Source organism: Ceratotherium simum, chromosome 26 (genome assembly GCF_057802395.1).
Source record: "Ceratotherium simum simum isolate JZ-2026a chromosome 26, ASM5780239v1, whole genome shotgun sequence".
Lineage (NCBI taxonomy): Eukaryota > Metazoa > Chordata > Mammalia > Perissodactyla > Rhinocerotidae > Ceratotherium > Ceratotherium simum.
Window position 1 is genome coordinate 24,083,495 of NC_141925.1, and position 20,364 is coordinate 24,103,858.

Here is a 20,364-nt window from a genome sequence, read left to right on the forward strand (position 1 = left end):
CCCCACGGTCACCGGTCACCGCTCTCCTCAATCTGGTATTCCTCATTCCTTTGCCTATATCTTGATACCCTTACATATATGCATATCTCTGAACAATATCTACAGTTTTTTTCATGTTTTTCAATTTATGTAAATAAAACAACTTTTCTCTTTCTCACTCCACACGCTGTTGGTGATATTTATCTGTGCTCATAGGTGTTGCTCCCATTCACTCGTTTTCCCCTGCTGGTGAGTATCCGGGCTGTGGCTGGATGGCAGCTCCTCTGTCCATTCTCCCGGAGATGGCCATCTGCTATTTCCAGCCATGACAGTGCTGGCCTGAGCCTCTTGTACCCACCCCGTTAGCCCGAGTGCTAGTTGTCAGGGTTTACACCCACGAATTTGCTAGGTAAAGGGACATGCCATCTTCAGCTTTACTGCTGTCGCTAGATTCTTCTCCAAGGGGGTTATACCAACATACCTTTTTGGTACACTGTTCTCTGTCCCTCAGCCCAGGTACAAAGATGCCTCTGCTCTTTTCTATTTCCTCTAAATAATACAATTTAACTCCACTTGTTGACGTCCAGCCTGTCCAGTCCCCTCCCCAGACCTCCCTCCCCCACTTCTCCCATGGGGCCGCTTACGAGCCCCTGGGTTGGGGCAGCCAGCACCCCGCACGACACCCAGACAAGTTACTGGCGGCAGTAACTCTGGAGGCGACAGAGCTAATCCCAGACGTGCCACTTTGCCTGTGTGCCTCTGGGCAGCCTGTTTCCTCACCTGTGAAAAGGAGATGCCCACAGTAACCGACAATAGGAGAGAGATGGAAATTACATGAGATGAGCACGGGAATGTGGCAAGCGCTCCACAGAGGAGCCAGCACTTTGTGTATCACTCAGGACTACCGTGGTTGTATGTGACAGAAACCCTAAGTCAAGCCGGTTGAAGAAAATTGGTAATTTATTGGGCTGCACAACTGGGAAGTCTGAGGGGTGTCGCTGCAGGTGTGACCGGATCTGGGCGTTCTGACATCATCAGGACACCGGCCCTGTCCATCAGGGGGCCACGCTCTCCCCCAGGCTGGCCTCACTCTTGGGCAGGCTCTCCAAGTGGGGGGTCCGGGACTACACTATTCCAGCCTAACAACGGCCACGAACAAAAAGAGCTTCTTCCCAACACTTCCTGCCCAGGTCCCAGGGCGGGTCCTCACTGGCCCAGGTTAGGCCACACACCCACACCAGAGCCAAGCACAGTGACCGGGCATCCACCAGAAGCTGCCACTTCAGAACCGCTCCAAGTGTGGTTCTCGGAGCAGCAGTATCAGAACCATCTGGGAGCTCCTGAGAAATGCAGACTCTCAGGCCCCGTTCCAAGCCGACTGAACTAGAATCTGCATCTGAGGGAGACTCCAGGTGCGTCGTCTACACACCCAAGTCTGAAAAATGCTGTGCTGCACATCAACTTTTCCAGTTGCTCAGGTCATTTCTAAGTTCCGTTTTATTGAGAACCACAAAAGGTAAGAATTAAGAAAGCCCTCTGAGGTCAAGTCCATCCCCTTGTTTTAAAGATGGAGAAGCTGGGGACCAGCGGGAACGGGTCCCACTCCAGACCTTCACTCCGCGCCCAGCGCTTCCCCAAGCCCCGCTCTCCCTCATTGCAGCCATCCTCTGCCGTCTCCGTGGGCTACCTCGGGGGACGTGCATCTGAGCCCCAGAAGTGCCGGCCCGGGCCAGACGTGCCTGACTCAGGCGACGTGTCCTCGCCATCACTCACGCTGTCACTCACACAGTACCTGGGCAGGACCCTCGGGAGCACGAAGGGCCTGGGGAGGACGGACACCCACAGACACATACACAGACACTCACATGCAGTCCTCAGGCACAGCCCACCCTCACCCTTACTCCAACCCACTGGGCCCCCTGAAGCCAAAAGCACTACAGACCACACCAGCCTTTATTCTATTACGGAGTAGCGCTGGGGCCAGGGTAGTTCATTCTCAGGCTGCGTCAGAAGGTGCAGAGTGTTGGGGGCACACAGACTGGACCCCAAAGTGACAATAAGTTAGGGGAGAAATTCTCAGGCTGCAGTCAGACTGGAGCCAGGGCAGGGTGCCAAGGGGCCCCCCAGAGCCACTGCCAGCTGCCCAGCTCAGCCGTCCCAGGCGAGGCTGGTTCCAGGCAGGCACGCCTCACACTGAAACACAATAGAGTTATGGAGTCAGAGGGGGAAGGGTTATGGGGTCAGAGAGGTCCCCAGAGTCAGAGAGGACAGGGCTGAGGTGGCGAGGAGGGGTGGGGGAGGAGGGGCAGGGCAGGGCGGGCTGGGCAGGGCCTCTCACCAGGCTCTCGGTTAAGCTCCTACAGATTCTCGTAATCTGGAGCTCCCTCTTCCTCATCCTCCACCTCCCGGGCTCTCCATGCGGCTGTGGGGGGGGGAGGTTGGTCTCAGCTCGCAAACCATCCCTCCAGGCAGCCCCCCCAGCCTCTGCCCCCACCGCCCCCAGCACACACCAGGCTCAGGCCTCGCTGTGGGCTGCAGCTCCTGGGACACGTTCACGTACTCCCGGCTCCCATCTGCGGGGACAGGTCAGAAGGAGGGACGGCCACACCGAAAGCAGCAGGAGGACATCCAGATAGAGGGTGAGGGAGACACAGAGGGGACTGTGGGCACCCCCAGGGCTGGGGCCCGGCCACAGTGAGAGTGGGGGTGGGATGGCGGGGCTGAGGGTAAAGGAGAGAAGGTGGACCCTAGGAGGGCACCAGGGGGACACCAGCCACTCACCCAGAGACGCCTCTGCACTCTCCTCACTCTCAGGAACGTTCACATAATCTTCCCCCGACTCCACTGCAGGAAAACCAGTGGAGCCCCCCCGCACCGTTACCCAGAGCCCTCAAGGACAGCTTCCCAGGGCCCCCGAGCGCAGACACCCAGGGGCTCCCAACCGCAGCCACCAAAGACTTTCGACACAACCAGCCCGAGACTCCTGCACACGCACGCCCAGAGACCCGTCCCCAAAGGCGGCCCCAGAGGAACACAGGGAGGGACCTCTGGACCAGCGATGCCAGTGGCTGGATGAGGGCAAAGGCCATGGAATGGAGAGAAGCAGGGCAACTTGACCAGAATTGATTAGGGGGAATGGAATTGTGGGAGAGAGGAGAACCAGAAGACAGACCCCAGCACATCCCCCAGGTTGGAGAGCAGGGACAGGGAGCAGCTCAGAGTGGCCGGGCTGGGGGGCATGTATGGAGGCGGAGACGACACTCAGGGCTGGGCCAGGTCAGAGGCGCTGTTGGCCCAGCTGGCCCTGCTTCCCCGGCCAGGCCTGCCCTGCCCCCCACTCCTGTCTTAGTCCCTTCATAGCACCTATTGCCGTTGACAGTATCTTGTTCATTTATGTATTGACTTGTTTCTCTGTGAGGACATGGAAAAGGCAGCTCTGGAGCCAGACTGCCCAGGTCCAAATCCAGCTCCAGCACTAACTAACTCTGGAACCTCAGACAAGCTACCTAACGTCTCTGGGCCTCAGTTTTCTCATCTGTAAAATAGGGCAAGTAACAGCACCCACCTCGTGGAGTGTTTTGAGGATTATGGCAGTGAATGCTAAAACGGGGCCTGTCATACAGTAAGTGCTGCCATTGTACAGACGGGACAAGGGAGGCCAGGAGGGGAAGGGGCAGGCACAGCAGCACCTGGGCATTGTGAGGTTTAATAAGTTAACACATGGAAAACTCTCAGTAGGGCATGTGGTAGGCCCTCAACAAACATCAGCTCTTTTATCATGACTCTACCTCATGAGCTGTTGTATCAGAGGCACACAGTGAATACAATGAATGAATGAGTGAGTAAACGAATGAATGAATGAATGAAAAGAAGCACTTGGACAAGTGATCTGGAGCTCAGGAGAGAGGCACTGGGAATCTGTATGGCAAATGAAGCCAGGATGTAGAAGGGGTGGCGCAGAGCGAGTACAGAGAGAGAGGAGAGTAACAGAACCCTGAAGACCACCAGACATTGAGGAAAGCCTCTCACAGGCAGGATGAGACCAAAGTGAAGGGGGAACAGCAGCTCCAAGGAAACCAAAGCAATGCAGGAAGCAGAAGAACACTTCCAAAACAACTGCCCCCCGCAAAATGTATAATCAATACCCTTAGAAATGTACAAAATGATACTGCCTCCATGAAACAAGAACAGGAGGCTATGAAAAAGGAACAGTCAGAGATCAACAAAGAACTTTCAGATAGAAGAGAGAACATAAAAGAGCAGAGTCAAGGAACGGAGTCAAAAGAAGAAGAAAGTCAAGGAAATCTCACCAACAATAAAAGGAAAAGACAAAAAGATAGGAAAGAGAAGAGAAAAAGTAAGAAAATGAGAAGATCGGAGCAGGAAGTCCACTCTCTGAAGAACAGGAGTTCTAGAAAGAGAGAGAAGAGAAAATGGAGGGTAACAAGCATCAAAGAAATAACAGGAGAAGGAGGAGGGGAGGGGCCCCAGCATGGAGGGGCCAGGGAGGGGTCAGAAATGGCCGACTCACTGGAGAAGGCACTGTCTCGGAGGCCGGGGTTTTTGGACGCAGGAGGTGGCGGGATGGCGGTGCCGGTGGCTGGGACAGTGTCAGGAAGCACCACTCTGTAGGGAAGTCAAGGGGTGTGTGAGCACGGACCCCCGGCCGCAGCCCCCACCTCCCGCCGGGCAACTCACAAGTAGCCCTCGTTGTGACAGTCCTCCTCATCCTCATCTTCATCTGCGCCCTCACAGGCTGGCTCTGGGGTAACGACACGGGGGTCGGCAAAGCCTGGGGCAGGCCTTAGCCTCCCCCTAGCCACGGCACCTGGGGTTCCAGAAGCACCCTCGTTCTCATAGCTCGCCACACTGTTGGCTGCAGAGAGAGAGTAAGGGAGACTGAGTCAGCTCAGGCGGGGCCTAGCCTATGTACAGCCCCAGCCCCCCAGGCCGCTCCACGCTTACCACCATCTGAGCCTTGCCGGGAAGATGGCATGCGGTGGGAGCCCCCGGGGGGCTGTGGGGATCTCCTGGGAGTCAAAGGTCAGAGGTTATGCTGGAGTGGGGCTCTGGGGCAAGAGGGGTAACAACAGAGAAAGAGGCCCCAATCCAAGGAGGTGAGGGGTAAAGAGGAGACTCTGGAGAGGAACGGGCTACTTACGGGATGGGGAGCAGGTCTGGCTGGCTCAGGGGTGGGAAGGAGGTAACAGGCGGGTAGGAAGCGGCCGGTGGCCATGGGGCGAGCGTGGCTGAGGACACAGGACCAAGCTGAAGGAATGACTCCAACCTCATGCCCCTACCATCCTCGAGGCCTCAAAGGGCAGGTTAACCCCTGACACCCCTGGACAGGCCTGAGGCCACCCATCTCCCTCCCCATCCCCAGCTCAGGTCAAGGCCATGTGGACGCCACAGTGGGGGATAACCTGAACAAAGGCACACACTCTCTCACACCCCCGGGGACCCTCTCCCCTACTCGAGGGAGGAGACGCCCCGTGTACTCACGAGGCCGTTTGATCACGATGCTGCTCGGGGTCAAGCTGGCAGGAAACACACAGCTAGGGGAAGGGCCGGGAGAGGCCCAGCCAGCCCCCCAGCCCAGCCCCGCATGAGTATTGAGGTAGACAGACACAGGGTCGGGGGGCGACTCACCTATCAGAGGCAGCACTGTCATATGAGCCTGGAAAAGAGAGACAGGAAAAGGGGGTGACAAGGGGAAACGGTGATGGAGGCCGGGGCTCTCCGTATCTCCGTGTGCAGGACAGAGTTAGGGACAGTTAAAGACGGAGCAAGGGGTTGGGGCCAGGGTGAGGAGCCCTGTCAGTGTGTCCGAGCACCTGGCCACCCCGCCACCTCACGCTCACCTGGCAGCTCTCGGCAGCGCACACACAGTGCCATCAGCAACACGGCCAAGAGAGGCAGCAGCAGGGGTCCCAGCACGGAGGGGATCAGGATGGCCGCCTCCATCTGCAGAAGAGAGCTTGGACCAGGCCTGGCTGCTCGCCGCACGCCCCTCAGGGGCAGAGCTGCAGCAGGGCGAGGACTGGGCCAGCAAGGTGCCGGGACCAGTGGGCACCAGGCAGGAGCCAGGTGGGGACAGCTGTGCCCTCCTTGGGGGCCCTGGATCCCCTCCTCTCACTGGACTGAGTGGGGGTCAATGCTGGATCTGGAAGACCCTTGATCCCCAGGCGGTCAGGCCAGGGCCTTGACTGGAGTCTGGGGCACCAGCCACCCTGCGCGGACCCTGCACCCCAGTCCTACCTGCCCCTCGGCTTGGCGCCCGCCTCTCCTCCTCGCCCGCCCGCCTGCGGCAGGAAGCTGTGGTGAGCGCTGGGTGAGGGCAGGAAATCATCGGGCTCCTCAGCCGGCTGCACCCGCCCCCTTCCCACCCCCACCCAGACAGTGGGGAGGGGGAGGAGGCCCGATGAGCCACCCCAGGCCCTCAAGAAGGCTCTGCCGGCCTCCAGGACAAGAGGCAACTATACCAGTGGCAGGAGGGAAGGCTGGCAGGCCAGCAGCCGCAGCCTTCAGCCGCGGCTCGAGGAGGCAGCAGGGAGGGAGGTTCTGACACCAGGAATCCCCGAGGGGCACAAGGCAGTGCCCCCCCCCCACCCGCCAGCCTGCCAAGAGGGGCGGGCTCTGGGGGAAACGTGGGCGTGACTCACCATCACACTGAGCCAGCTCACTCCACCCTCTCATTCACCCAGCCCCGAAGGGCAGGGATTTGCCCAAGGCCCCACAGGAGTGACCCAACAGCCCCCAGGGGGTCCTGGGGCTGCAGACATGGCATCCCCTGCAGTCCAGAGGTCAGAGATCACTAGCACCGAGAGAGACTCAGCAGGCATTTGGGGTCTGGCTATAAATTTTATTTAGGTACAAATAGCACCGAGCCCCTGGGGCAGCTCCAGTGGAGGGGGACCCCATTCCCGGACCCCCCTGCCCCCTGCTTGGCTGCCTGTGTAGTGTCTAGGAGCTGGAACATGGCCCAAGGCCCCTCCCAGAAGCTGGGCCAGGCTGTGGGTTTGGGCCCGGGCACCTCCTGGGGTAGGTGTGCAGGTGGGCGAGCAACAACCCCTCAGATGAGCACACTGGACACGGGGACCCGGGTGGGGCGGCCTCGCTGGGGCACCACGATACGGTCATCTGCGGGCCCTGTCTCATGCAGCAGACCTGCCGGGAAGGGGTCAGAGCCAGGGCTGGAGGCAAAGATAGACACAAAGCCAGGGAGGGGACCGACAGGCAGCGGGCAATGGACTGGGCAGCAGAGCCACCCGGGCTATGGACACAGGGGCATCAGCTTGTTGGACAGGCAGAGCTGAAGCCGCATGAGGGGAGGGCTGTGGACTGAGGGATGACAGACACACAGGACCGAGCACACGGACGGATGGACAAGCAGGGCAAGGAGCTGTGGATGGACAGAGGGAAGGCGCAACTGACCCTGCACGTGCAGGTGGGCTCGCTGGCGGTCGCCCTCAATGAAGAGAGCGGTGCCCAGGAAGGCCGCACCCCCCAGCGCCCCGACGAAGGCGCAGAGCATGAGTGAGAACTGCAAGGCCCGGAACTCAGACAAGAAGGAGGGGGGCCAGCGCCGGCGGAGGCGGTCGGAGATCTGCCGGAGACAGGAGAGGAAGGCCAGGGGACGGGGTCAGGGAGAGAGAGCCCCCAAACTCCAGAGAACAAAGCCTGGAGCCAGGAAGGGCAGAAGGGCTGGTCCGCCAGGCGAGCTCCACGGCCTCACTGTGGGCATCTGCCAGGACAAAACCCTTCCTGACTAGTTGAGGACCCAAGGTGAGGGGGCCTGGCACAGAGGGCGCAGACCCTAACTGGGACCTTCCAATGTGGCCCAGGCTCAGGCCAGTGACCACCAGCCGGTGCTAGGAATGCAGGGCCCCCCAACCCCCACCCCAGGCCCGGCCAAGGGGCAGTGCTCACCACGCCAATGAGGTAGGGGCTCCCAGCATCACCCAACAGGTGGGACAGCACAATCTGGAAGGCCTCGGCGGTGGAGCGTCGTGTGGGGATCACCACGTACTGGGGGGAGGAGGGGCAGGAGGCAGAGGCTGAGGACAAGGCCAAGGCTCAGCCTAGGCTGAGGTCAGAGGTGAACCCTGGCTCAGAGGTGTGACTGGGGGGAAGGCTACAGACCCGTCTGGGGCTGGATTCTGAAGTCAGTCTGGGGCTGGTTTTGAAGATGAGGTCAAGGCCACAATTCAAGGAAAGTGAGGCCTGCTGCCCCCACTCCCTGCTCTCATTAGCCTCTGGGCTAACCCTGGAGCGGCCCGGCTACTCACCAGCAGAATGTCAGCCACAATGGCCCAGTTCATGGATAGCAGTGTCTCTCCAATAAAGATGAAAATCTGGGGGATGAGGGGGGGTCCTCATCACAAGAAGAGCAAATACATGGAGGGTTTACCAGGTACCAGGCCCATCTGTTAACACATTTAATTCTCACAACAGGTGCTACTATCACTACCATTTTACAGGTGATGAAACCCAGCACAGAGGTTAAGTACTTGCCCAATGTCACACAGCTGGGAAAGGCTGGAGCTGAGATGCAAAGCTGGGCATTCCTGCTCCAGAGTCGGCTCTGAACCACCATGCTGGCTGACCCCAGTCCTGCCCTAGTGCCCCGTTCCTCCACCCTGTACCCGGAACACCCCCCTTGATACCTCCTGGCTACTCACATAGGTGGCCACGATGCTACCACGGGCACAGGCGAGGGACAGGAAGAGGAAGGGTGTGGAGCCCAGGAGGCCAGCAGCACAGACAAGCGGGTCAGCCCGGGGGTTGGAGCAGCGGAGGTGGCGGCTGACCTCCACGCCCAGGCCCACACCCAGGACGCCAGTCACGCAGGTGATGAGCCCGAAGATGAGGCTGGGGGGAGTGGAGGGGGTGCGGGCTAGACCTTCTGGCTGCAAAGCCCCCTAGCCTCACCCCCACGGCCTGGAGAGGAAGATGGTCCATCCCAGCCACCCTCACAGCTCAGATCTATCCAGGCACAGCACCCCACAGTTCACTAAGCTCCAAGAGGAAGGCGTCACCCCATCCCTGTTTCCCAGACCAGGACACTGAGACTCTGGGAGAGGAAGTAGCTTTGGGGTTGGGGCTCAAACTTTCCTTGCCTGAGTCTGAATCGCAGACTCTCTGCACTCCATCCCCTGCCGCTTGCAGGCCACCCAGCACAGCCCCAATCTGGGTACCTGTCAGAGGAAGAGCAGGAGTCTCCAGGAAGGCAGGGTGGGGTCTCCCCCAAGACCACACGGGAACGCAGCAAGAAGGCAGGAGCCCAAAGAGCCAGGGAGCCCGTGACGAAGGCCACAGCAGTGAAGCCAAGGGAAGACAGGATGAAACTGGGACTGCAGACAGTTGGGAGGAGAAGTCAGACTCCACTGAGGTGTTGGGGTAGGGGACCTCTGTTCTCCCTTCCTGACTTATTTTAATAAGGTCTGGGCCCCGGGTGGAGGCTGTCCTGGTGCCCAGGATCTGGGCCTGTAATTCAAGCTGCTGCCACAAGGAGGCAGTGGTGACTGAATTCCAGGCCCTGAGGTAAAGCCAGCTGGCATAACGAGAAAACAAAGACCACGCCCACTAAATCTCAAACTAGATGTCAGGCCTCCCTGGGGGCCTCAGATGTTGGCTGAGAATGGAACTAAACTCACTTTCTTGCCAGAGCCCTCAGATCTGCCCACCATGAGGTGGGGCTCAGGGGCGGCGAGTCTGAGTGGCGCTCCACAGCTCCCCTCGGCGGCTCCCGTACTACTAGGAACAGCAGCAGAACAGCCACCACTCCTAGACCTGGTGTCACCTGGGGGAAGAGTGGGCTTCAGGGCAGGCACAGGGAGGGACACACTCAACCTGGGGCTGGGAGAAAGTGAGGGGGTATTAAGGCAACTCAGGCCTCAAGACCTCAAACAGCCAGGTGAGTGCCTGCTCAAGGAAGCTGAACTTACAACTGGGGGGAGGGGCGAATGCCACTAGGGGCCCCGTGTCTGCAAGCCTAGCTGCTCCCTCTTTGGTAACAGTACTCTAATTTTCTTCTAGGAAACCACTCTGCCTTCTCTCAATCCATGTAGTTCAAACAGGGCGGGGCTTGTAATCCAGACTTGGCCAACAAGAGTAGTGTTACCCTCCCCAGACTCAGTGACTGATTCAGTGGCAGGCATGTGACCCATGTTCATTTAATCAGACACCATGTAGGACTACTGCCCAAGGATCCAGGGTGCTGATGCTTCTAAATAGGAATACAAACATGTGGAGCTTTCCCTTGCTTGAGAATAAAGTTAACACAGAGGAAAGCAGAGCTGAGAAAAGGATGATCAAATTCCTGTGACAGTGGGTGAGTCCTGGATCCAGCTTTACCTGAAGCTCACCCTGGGACTTTCCATTATGAGAGCCAAGAAAGTCCCATTTTGGGGCTTACAGTTTTTCAATGGGCTTCTGTCACCTGCAACCAAGAGTTCTAGCACATGGCTTCGTGGTGAGGGCAGCCAGGCTTCCTGAAGGCTTGCAAGAGTGAGACTGCCTCAAAAGAGGGGGTGTCTGAAGGTAGGAAACGGGGATCAGTGAGAATGTTCCTGACCTTCGGCAGGCCGTGACCAGACTCACCCTCAGAGCCCAGTGCCAGTCCCCGGCCACATCCTTCACTTTGGAGCCTGCAATGTAACCCAGACCACTGGGGGAAGGGAGTGGGAGAGGAGAGGAGACAGCTGGTCAGTCGCGTCCCCCACGCCAGGCCCTTCTGCCTCCCCATCAGGCCCAAGGCCCACTCACCTGCCCACTGGGATGGCAAAGTAGAAGACGCTGAGCATCCGACTCCGCTGGTCTGCCACGAAGAGGTCAGCGATGAGAGTGGGCGCGATGGTGGAGTAACTGGCCTCCCCGACCCCCACCAGGCCCCGGGTCAGGAGGAGCAGCCAGAACCGCTGGGGAACGAGACATGGGGGAGGTAGCACCCCACCCTGCAGCCAGCCTCCCAGCCTACCTCACCAGCCGGCTCTGGAGAGGCAGCGGGGATGGTGGGAGAGGCCTGGGTTTTAGAATCAGACAGACCTGTGCTTGAATCCTGGCTCCACTACTTACTAGCTGTCACTTTGGGAAAGCAACTTAACCTCTCTGAGCCTCAGTTTCCTCATCTGCAAAAGGGGGATAATAACAACTTGTTCACATAACTATTGGGAGGACTGGACAATAAAAAGCTTATTCATTACCTTGCACCCAGCAGGTGCAAAATAAACCTTAATTTCTATCTTGTCACCCCACCCCAGACACCCCAATGGTGAATAATGATCTTAGGGTGGGGGTTATTTGTCTACCAAGACCCCTGAAGCTAAGACAGGGCACAATCACCCACGGAGAGTATGTAGCATCTGGGCTGGGCTGAGGACCGAGTTCCGGGGCAGACAGTGGGAACGGACAAAGGAGATTTCAAAGGAGCAGAGAAGCAGCAGCCAGGGAGGCAGGAGAAAAACCAGAAGAGTGGCATCACAGAGGTTAGAAGAGAGTTTCCGGAAAAAAGAAGTGGGTCAACAGAGCCAGAGGCTCCCAGGAGGTCGAGTGAGGGCAGGACTAGGAGGTAGGAGCTGCATTTAGCAACCGGGAGGCCACTGTTGACTTTGGCAATGGAGTGGTGGGGGCAGGTCTGCTGGCGGTGCCCCAGGGGGGCGCGGGAGAAGAGGAAGGGCAGGCAGAGGGAGAGCCTCACCCTGGCTGCCCCTGCCCCTAGAGCTAGGCCAAGGGGCCTTTCAGGAAGTCTGACTAGGAAGGGGAGGAGCGAGAGAGGGCAGTCCAGCTAAGGTCTTTTCCATGGCAGAGAAACGTGAGCATTTAGGGGCGGAGTGGAAGGAGTAATGGTCAGGGGGAGAGGGGATGATGGACAGAAGAAGGTTCTGCAAGAAAAGGGGAGAGGACGGGGTGGGCAGATTAACTCAGGCAAGCGGGGGGTATAAGATGGCATGGACCAAGGAAACTGCAGAAGTTCCCCAGGCCCAGTCCAAAAGGACTCCAAGGAGCAGCAGCAAAGATTGATGGGGGAGTGGGGGGGCCGGAAGCAAGAGCCAGCACGGGGCCTACCTCTCTGGGGATGAAGGACGACCCCAGTGTCACCAGGGACCAGAAGGCAATGCCCCCGCACATGAGATACTTCCGATTGTACCTGTCACCCAGGTAGCCAAACACAGGTGCCAACACCATGTAACTGGAGATGAACACTGGGGGGAAGCAGAGAGTCACCGCCCAGACCCAGGACACCTACCCCCAACCCCCACTCCAGCGTAGGGAGGGTGAGGCAGGGTAGGAATAACTAGAGGAGAGCAGGTCCCCACCTTCTCCTCACCAAGAGCTCATGCCCTCCCCATAGCCCAACCCTGCAACCAGCAGAGCTTCCAGCCCCATCCTCAAGGTCTTTCAAACCTTCCATTGTAGAATGGATGGCCCAGCTGATTTGTCACTTTCTCCTATCCAGCCAAGAACAAAGTCCAAACTCCATACTATGGCCCACAATGCGCTAGCAGATCGATCCCCTCCCTACCGCTCCAACCTCCTACTCATCCACTTTCCCTTCTCCCTACCCCAATGGCCCAAGTGCTAATCTCAGTACAACCTTAGGGTTTTTACACCTGCTGTCCTCTATCTGGAACATTCTCTCCTCTCCCCTGTGCTTCACAGAGCTTAGCTCCTTTGGGTTCAAGGTCAGACACCTTCCCAACCACCACACATCCAGTCCCTCTCTATCACATTTACTCTCTGTCCTTTTGCATAACCACTTATTCTTCTAGAAAATTATCTCATCACTAGTTTAGGTTTTTATGAACTGTTGCCCCCTCATGCACACAGAATGTCGGCTCCGTGAAGACAAGGACCTCGCCTGTATTGGCCATGACTGTGTTTCCATCACTTAACACACACGGCCTAGGACAAAATAGTGGCTCAAGAAACACATGTGGAATGAAAAAGTGAAGAAATAAGACTGCTGAGAAAGACTCGCTTCTTCTCTAACTCAACAACTCTTCAGAGCTTTGCAGATCTTGACCTATGATCTCATCGTCATTCCTCCAAACTTTGCCTTAAATAAATCCAGTTCCTTATTGGCCTGGAGTGGAGTAGAGAATACTGCAAGATCTGGTTTCAAATTCCCGTTCTGACTCTAACTTGTGTGTGACTCTGGACAAGTCTTAACTCATCTCCAAACCTCAGTTTCTTTATAAAAATGTACATAACGCTACCCCCTTCCTCTATAAAATAAGAATAACAACACATATTCCTTGGCTGATGGAAGGATTAGAAGACAATCAGCATAAAAGGTCTTGACCAAGTTCTGTAGACGTTATCACCACTTCCTCCAAGGCCTGGCACAGTGTAGGTGCTCAGAAACGTTCAAGAAATGAAGGAAGGAAGGAAGGAAAAGAGGATTTGGTCCTGGCTTTGCTTCTCCCACAAATCCCAAAGTTCTGAACAAGTAAAGCCCACCTCGCCCAATTCCAGACACCTTCTCCTTCCACTATTTATTAGGTGCCTGCCACGTTCACAACATTGCACCTTGAACTTCACAGGCATTATCGCATTTAATCCTCACATCAGCCCTATGAGGTCATCAGGGTTATTACTAGTTCCATCTCACCCACAAGGAAACTGAGGCTTAGAGAGGTTGAGGGCCTTGCCTACCATCACACTGTATAACTGGAAAGCCGAGATTTCTACCCAGGTCTGCTTTAACCATGACACTAAATTGACTCCTCTTTAAATGTGTTGTCCTAACTAAACAGAACAGCCCCAAAGCAGAACCAGAGCCACCTCCTCCCCTAGCCCTGGCCACTATACCTCCATTAATGAGGCCCCAGGCAGGCCAGCATGTGGCCCCCGCTGGGGTAGGAAAGGCAGAAGAGCTGCCGTGTGCCCGGGAGGGGCCTCCACTCACCGGTCTGGATGAGGCCGGAGCTACTGTCTCCAATGTCGAAGAACTGCTCGATGTCCGGAAGGACGCCTGGGAAGGAGACGACTCAGGATGGGCTCCGCGAGGCAGCCCCACCGCCGAGACCCCGCTCCCTTCCCCTTTCTTCCCAGAAGGCAGTACCAGCCACGGTGAAGCGGTCCATGTAGTTGAGGAGGTTGATGTAGCACAGCACGGCCACTATAAGAGCCGAACGGCCCGCAGACAAGCCCGTGATGCGCTGCAGCCCCTCCCGGTCCGGGACCTCGGGATCCTCGGACTTCGGGTTCCCCGGGACGTCCAGTAACCCCGGGGCGCCGGGCACCAGCCCGTCGTGCGTGTCATCCGCCTGGCTGAGGAAGGGCGCGGTGTCGGACCCAGACATGGTCCCCGGGGGCCGCGCCCGCCCGCGCGCGCTCCGGTCCCACCGACGATCCCACCTGCGAGGGGAGGAAGCTGCAGAAAGGAGGATGGAGGGAACCCCGGCGAGGGAGGTGCGCCCAGAGACCGACAGGAGCTGGCCCCGAAGCACAGAGCACGGCTGGGATGGAGCCCGGGCCGGGTCACTGCCTCCCCGTCCCGGCAGACACAGCGCGCGGAGGGGGCGTGTGGGATTCGGGTGATGTCGGGGACGGGAGCCGGCTAAGGAGGGCGCGACCCCCTGCCCAGGGGGAGGCCATCCCTCACCCCGGTAGGAGCCCCCTCCGCTCGCTGTCACTCAGCCCCGGCGCTGCATCCCGGCCGCCGCCATGTTGCCTCCGCGCCGGTCATGTGACGCCGGGGCGCGGCGGAGAACGCCCCCGGGGCGAGCGCTGGACCGTGACCCGCCGCAGACTACGGAAGCCGCCGCGGGCGCCCGCGTCACGTGACCGCGCTGGGCGCCAGGGTAACCAGGCACCGGTCCAAGGCCCCGCGCCCTGCGCCTCCACTGCCGCGTCCCCGCCAGCCCGCCAGCCCGAGGCTGTTCCGGGGAACGGTGAGGTCGCTCAGCCCTCTGATCCTCGGCTTCCTCATCTGCAACACCCACTCGGCAGACTTCTGATCAAGCGAGATCAAACGGAATCTTAAAAAGTTCTGAAATAGTAAATACCTCTGGAAATGCCAGCCAACAGTTCTCGCTGCCGGTAATTATTCTCTCATCCTCAGCGTCTGGTTTGGGCCCCGTGCATGCCCAGTACGTGTTGAATGAATGGATGTTGAGCAGCGGCCCCCAGGCCTGACCTCTTGCACCGTCCGCGTCCCTGTGGTTCGGATTCCCCAACCCAGCTACCTGTAAACCCCTGGGCTTTCCCTGTGGACGTTGAAAGAAGCGTCCCCCGACTGCACCCGCCCGGTCTGGAGCTTTTGGAGGTTTGGCCTCACCTCCACCCGGGACCGAAGCCCTTGCGCCCTCTGGTGGTCTCATTTGGGGCAGGCAGGGGCTCGAGGCCTAAGGAGACTCCTAGCTGCTGAACGGCAGGCAGAGAAAACCCACAGAGCCCGGGCACCAAAGGACAGCTGGGCGTGGTTCTTCAGTGCCCCGCCCCAGTATCCAAGCTGCGGCTAACAAACATACACTCTAAGTAAAACCAGTCTCGTTCTATGCAAATGCAGCTTCAAGACCCCTCTTCCGACCAGACCTCTAAGCCCCTCTACTGAAATTCTTGAGTCTCATGGGGAGAGCATGGGGCCCCCAAGACGCCTTATCAGAAACTATTTTGACTCATGAATACCCCTGTTGGGGTTGTCCCAGGACATACTTCCTATTTCAGAACCTTACGCCTGGTCTCCCCAAGGGTTTAAGGGAAAGAGATGGAGAGGAACTTCAGATTGTAGTCACTGAATTTCCTCAAAAAAATATTATTGAGCATCTACTATGTGCCTGGCATTGTGCTAGGTGTCAGGCAAAAGCAGATTTAGTCCCTGCCCTTGTGAAGCTTATCTGAGGGAGACATATCCATACACATGTAAAATTGCATCTGTGAAATGAAAAGGCAAGACACAGATGGAAAGAAAATATGTGCAAAGCATGTATCTGACAAAGGACTTACATCCAGATGTATAAAGAACTCTTAAAATTCAATAAACAGGGCCGGCCCCGTGGCTTGGCGGTTGGGTGCGCGCACTCTGCTGCTGGCGGCCCAGGTTCGCATCTCGGGCGCGCACAGACGCACTGCTTCTCCGGCCATGCTGAGGCCGTGTCCCACATGCAGCAACTAGAAGGATGTGCAGCTATGACATACAACTATCTACTGGGGCTTTGGGGTAAAAATAAATAAATAAAATTATTTAAAAAAAAATTCAATAAACAGTGGAATCTAAAAAACAAACTCATAGAAAAAGAGATCAGACTTGTGGTTACCAGAGGCAGAGGGTGGAGGGAGGAGGAATTGGAGGAAGATGGCCAAAAGGTACAAACCTCCAGTTATAAGATAAATAAGTACTAGGGATGTAATGTACAACATGATGACTGTAGCTAACACTGCTGTCTGTTATACAGGAAAGTTGTCAAGAGTAAATCCTAAGAGTTCTCATCCCAAGGAGGAATTTTTTTCCTTTATTCTTTCTTTTCTTTTTATTGTATCTATATGAGAAGATGGATGTTAGCTGAACCTATTGTGGTAATCATTTCACAATATATGTAAATCAAACCATCATGCTATATCCCTTAAACTTACACAGTGATGTATGTTGATTATTTTTTAATAAAACTGGAAAAAATATTTGTCCAAGTCAAAAAAAAAGACAAAAACAATTTTTTAAATGGGCAAAAGATTTAAACAGACATTTCACAAAAGAAGATATATATGAATGGTCAATAAGTATATGACACCACCGGTCTTTATGGAAAATACAAATTAAAACCACAATAAGATACCTCTATACTAGAATAGCTAAAAAAAAGCCCTGATACGGGGCCAGCCCAGTGGCATAGTGGTTAAGTTCATGTGCTCACTTCGGCGGCCCGGGGTTCATGGGTTCGGATCCCGGGCACAGACCTACACACCGCTCATCAAGCCATGCTGTGGCAGCATCCCATATACAAAATAGAGGAAGATTGGCACAGATGTTAGCTCAGGGCCAATCTTCCTCACGCACACACAAAAAAGCCCTGGAAATGATATGGAGCAACTAGAACCCCCACACAATGCTGGTGGGAATGCAAATAGTACAGCTACTTTGGAAAACAGTTTGGCAGTTTCTTTAAAAATTAAACATATACTTCCCATATAACCCAGCAACTCCACTCCTAGTTGTCTATCAACGAGAAATTAAAACATGTCCCAACAAAAACATGTATGCAAATGTTCACAGAAGCATTATTCATCATAGCCAAAAAACGAAAAACCCCTACATGTCCATTAACAGGTGAATAGTCTATACAATGGACTACTACTCAGCCATACACGCAACATGGATAAATCTCAAAAAACATTGTGCTGAGTTAAAGAAGCCAGACATAAAAGGCTGCACACTGTATTATTCCATTTATATGAAAATCTAGAAAAGGCAAAACTAAAGTGACAGAAAGCAGATTAGTGGCTGCCTGGGGTCAGGAAGGAGGAGTGCAAATAGGCACCAGGATACATTTGCACGACTGTGTACATGTACTAAACTCATGGAGCTGTATACTTAAAATGAGTGAATGTTTAGCCATGTAAATTAAACATCAATACTTTTTTTAAAAAGCCTGTATTCCAAACACGATACCACTGGACATTAATGAAAGTAAAACTTTGTAGTTATAAAGGCAAATATTTCAATGCTAATTAGTTTTGCCAAATGGGAAAAATATTTGGCTCCTCTCCAAGTACAGGGCTTTTTTTTTTTTTTTGGTGAGGAAGATCAGCCCTGAGCTAACATCTGTGCCTATCTTCCTCTATTTTGTATATGAGATGCCACCACAGCGTGGCTTGATGAGTGGTGGGTAAGTCCACACCTGGGATCCGAACCTGTGAACCCCAGGCCGCCGAAGCAGAGCGCACAAACTTAACCACTATGCCACCAGGCTGGCCCACCGGGTGCTTTTTAATTTGACGGATCTCTCGATTAGAATTCCTTCAAGGCCAGATAAATAAATATGTACAGGTCTAATCGGTTTAAACTGGACCTCAACTTTTGCCCTATTTACTTTGGAAATTGTGGTTCATGAAATATAAATACACGTGGAATTTCTTGGAAAAAAAGTTTACCTATGACAAATGCCACAAAAAAGAAGTCCAGCATGTGGGTGTGATAAGGACCTGGTAACAGAGGCACTTGACCTGGTCAGGGAGGTTGAGAGCCCCTGTTACCAGGAAGTTGCCCTTGAGTTCAGATGTAGGGAGGGGTAATCACTGACTATGCCCAGGAGGGAGGAAAGAGAAGTCCAGGCAGTGGAAAGCATGTGCAAAGGCCCTGCCACAGAAGGAAGAATAATGAACACAAGGATCTGAAACAAGGGCAGTGGGGAAAGCACCAAGAAAGGGAGGCCAGCTGGGAAGCAGGCAGAGGCCAGGCTGGGCAGGGCCGAGGCCATGTTAAGGATCTCCTTCATACTAAAATCAGATATGCATTTGAGAAGATAACTCTGGCTGCAGTGTAAATGGATTGGAGGGGGCCATAGGGGCAGCAGAGCAACCAGAGGTGGCTGTGGCACCAGACCAGGCTGCAGGCAGGGGTGGCTCACATCAGGATGGGATGGAGGGAGAGAAGTGAACTTTGAGAGCCTCCTGGGGCAGTTAGTTGATTGGTGATGGAGTGAATATGGGGGTGAAACTGTGTCAAGAGTGGAACTTTAGGTTTCGGCACACGCAATGAGACGGATGGCAATGAGACGGATGGTGGTGGGATTCTTTGAGATGAGGAACTTATTGATTCATTCAACAAACATTTGCTAGGTAGCTACAATGTGTCAGACACTGAGCTAGGGATCTTTGAGAAGAACAAGACATAGACCAATGGGTGTAAGAGTGTGCTGAGCTAGCCCCCTGTTCCAGGCTGAGGTGGGATATACAAGCGGATGTGGCCAATCCTATGGGGCTTGATGGAGGAACAACCCCTAAGTTGGGGGGGATGGCAGGGGTGGGGAGATGGGAATTTAAAGGTGTAAGGCTACAGAAAAAAGTCACAGCATCTTGCCACTCAAAGTGTGATCAGCAGTGTTGCAACACCAGGGAGCTTGTTAGAACTGCAGCGTCTCAGGCGCCACCCCCGAGCTGCTGAATCTGCACCTGCAGTTCCCCAGCTCCCCGGCTGACTCGTGTGCACGTGAAAATGTGAGAAGCGCTGGTCTCATTAAGAATGCTAAGTCATGTGTCAGGCCCACCTGGTTTTACATCTGGCTGTGCATTCGGTGGCTGTGTGGTCTGGGGCGGGTTAATTAATCTTTCCAAGCTTCTGTTTCTCTTCTCTGCAATGGGAATAATAACACCACCTTCCTCACAGGATTGCTCTGAGGACGAATGAGATTATGAAAATCGCCAAGCTTGGTATATGGCACCAAGTAAGAGCTCATTCAAGTTTTAAAGGTTTCTCATCAGGAGAGTTTTAAAAAGATCACTCTGAGAAGTGATCAATCTCTTTGATCAAGGGAATGAACAATCTTTCTCATCACAGAAGAAATGCAAATTCTTTTACAATGAGTAGTCTTTCCCATATCCTCCCAGATCAAGTGCTGGGGAAGATAAAAGGAAACTGGAACCTTCTAGCACTTGCTAAGGTACTTATAGAGAGGTCCAGCCACTTGGGTCAGTAATCTGGCAGTACTCAAGAGAAACTGGGTAAGTGTATATTCAACAACCAGTGATTCCACTCCTGGATATAAACCTGGGGAAATCTCACCCGGGCACCCTAAAATTGCTTGTAAGAGCAACATCCGGGGCTAGAACCGGCTGGGGTTACCAGGGACAGAAATCCTCAAATAGCAGTAATTTAAATAAGACAGAAGTTCCCCATTCCCGTGAAAGCCCAGAGCTCAGGGGGGCTGGTAAGATGCTGCGTGGAGGCCGAGACCCAGGCTCCTTCTCTCTTTGTCCTGCCCTGTGTGGCCTCCTTCCCCAATTCACTTCGTGTCAGTGGGGTTGGTCCACTTTCAGGCAGCAGCAGGAAGAAAGCAAAGGACACTGCCCCTTTAAGGACATGTCCTGGAGGCCACACCCCTGTTCCCCTTACACTCATGAGCCTGAAGTGGCACTTGGCCATGCCTAGCTACAAGGGGGACTGGGAAGTACTGTCTTCATTCTGAAGTCCCTGTGCTTTGCTAAAACGCAGGGGTTCTATCACCCTGGAAGGAGGAAGAATGGATGTGAGGGCACAACTACTGGTCTCAGTCACAGGAGCCATAGTGGGGGTCCCACAAGCACCACAAAGATAGAAATCTTCAAGTATACACAAATTGAATGTATTCTCATTATTCTGTGGAGACTGAATACATAATTTTAATGTGTTCAAACTTATTAATGGACATAAAAGATCTGGAAAAAAATGAGAGCTATACCATCACA

At 54.9% G+C, this 20,364-nt stretch overlaps 2 protein-coding genes across 10 annotated transcripts; both read right to left on the reverse strand.

Moving 5' to 3' along the window:
* Window positions 1–921: 921 nt before the first annotated feature.
* Window positions 922–6,675, reverse strand: LAT (linker for activation of T cells). Of its 2 annotated transcripts, XM_087417198.1 has the most exons (12): window positions 6,238–6,675; window positions 5,841–5,943; window positions 5,629–5,656; window positions 5,482–5,516; window positions 5,141–5,228; window positions 4,945–5,009; window positions 4,678–4,855; window positions 4,511–4,605; window positions 2,761–2,823; window positions 2,490–2,552; window positions 2,318–2,401; window positions 922–2,172 (listed from the first exon to the last, which is right to left on the reverse strand). In XM_087417198.1, exons 2-11 carry the CDS (start codon window positions 5,941–5,943, stop codon window positions 2,337–2,339), a joined length of 783 nt encoding a protein of 260 aa, XP_087273324.1. In that variant the 5' UTR covers window positions 6,238–6,675; the 3' UTR covers window positions 922–2,172; window positions 2,318–2,336. The 2 variants fall into 2 exon arrangements, 1 of the variants encoding a protein (XP_087273324.1); XR_015548566.1 differs by having other exon boundaries at window positions 2,490–2,823.
* Window positions 6,676–6,827: 152 nt separating this feature from the next.
* SPNS1 (SPNS lysolipid transporter 1, lysophospholipid) lies at window positions 6,828–15,138 on the reverse strand. Of its 8 annotated transcripts, none has more exons than XM_087417191.1 (13): window positions 14,991–15,138; window positions 14,045–14,340; window positions 13,889–13,954; window positions 12,046–12,182; window positions 10,747–10,898; window positions 10,582–10,648; window positions 9,636–9,781; window positions 9,177–9,332; window positions 8,661–8,850; window positions 8,268–8,333; window positions 7,909–8,007; window positions 7,414–7,585; window positions 6,828–7,146 (listed from the first exon to the last, which is right to left on the reverse strand). In XM_087417191.1, exons 2-13 carry the CDS (start codon window positions 14,283–14,285, stop codon window positions 7,052–7,054), a joined length of 1,587 nt encoding a protein of 528 aa, XP_087273317.1. In that variant the 5' UTR covers window positions 14,286–14,340; window positions 14,991–15,138; the 3' UTR covers window positions 6,828–7,051. The 8 variants fall into 8 exon arrangements, with proteins under 8 accessions (XP_087273317.1, XP_087273321.1, XP_087273319.1 ...); XM_087417195.1 differs by having other exon boundaries at window positions 14,045–14,253; window positions 14,991–15,128; XM_087417193.1 differs by having other exon boundaries at window positions 14,045–14,356; window positions 14,991–15,110.
* Window positions 15,139–20,364: the final 5,226 nt, after the last annotated feature.

Excerpts from the sequence above, each read along its gene's own strand:
- SPNS1 (XM_087417191.1), bottom strand. The coding sequence starts at position 14,285 with ATGTCTGGGTCCGACACCGCGCCCTTCCTCAGCCAGGCGGATGACACG. Across the intron at positions 12,183-13,888 it reads CTCCGGCCTCATCCAGACCG|TGTTCATCTCCAGTTACATG; the intron begins GTGAGTGGAGGC and ends GCTTCCCCCCAG. Across the intron at positions 10,649-10,746 it reads TTTGCCATCCCAGTGGGCAG|TGGTCTGGGTTACATTGCAG; the intron begins GTGAGTGGGCCT and ends CCCTTCCCCCAG.
- LAT (XM_087417198.1), bottom strand. The coding sequence starts at position 5,943 with ATGGAGGCGGCCATCCTGATCCCCTCCGTGCTGGGACCCCTGCTGCTG. Across the intron at positions 5,657-5,840 it reads GCGCTGCCGAGAGCTGCCAG|GCTCATATGACAGTGCTGCC; the intron begins GTGAGCGTGAGG and ends TCTCTTTTCCAG. Across the intron at positions 4,606-4,677 it reads TGTCACAACGAGGGCTACTT|AGTGGTGCTTCCTGACACTG; the intron begins GTGAGTTGCCCG and ends ACTTCCCTACAG.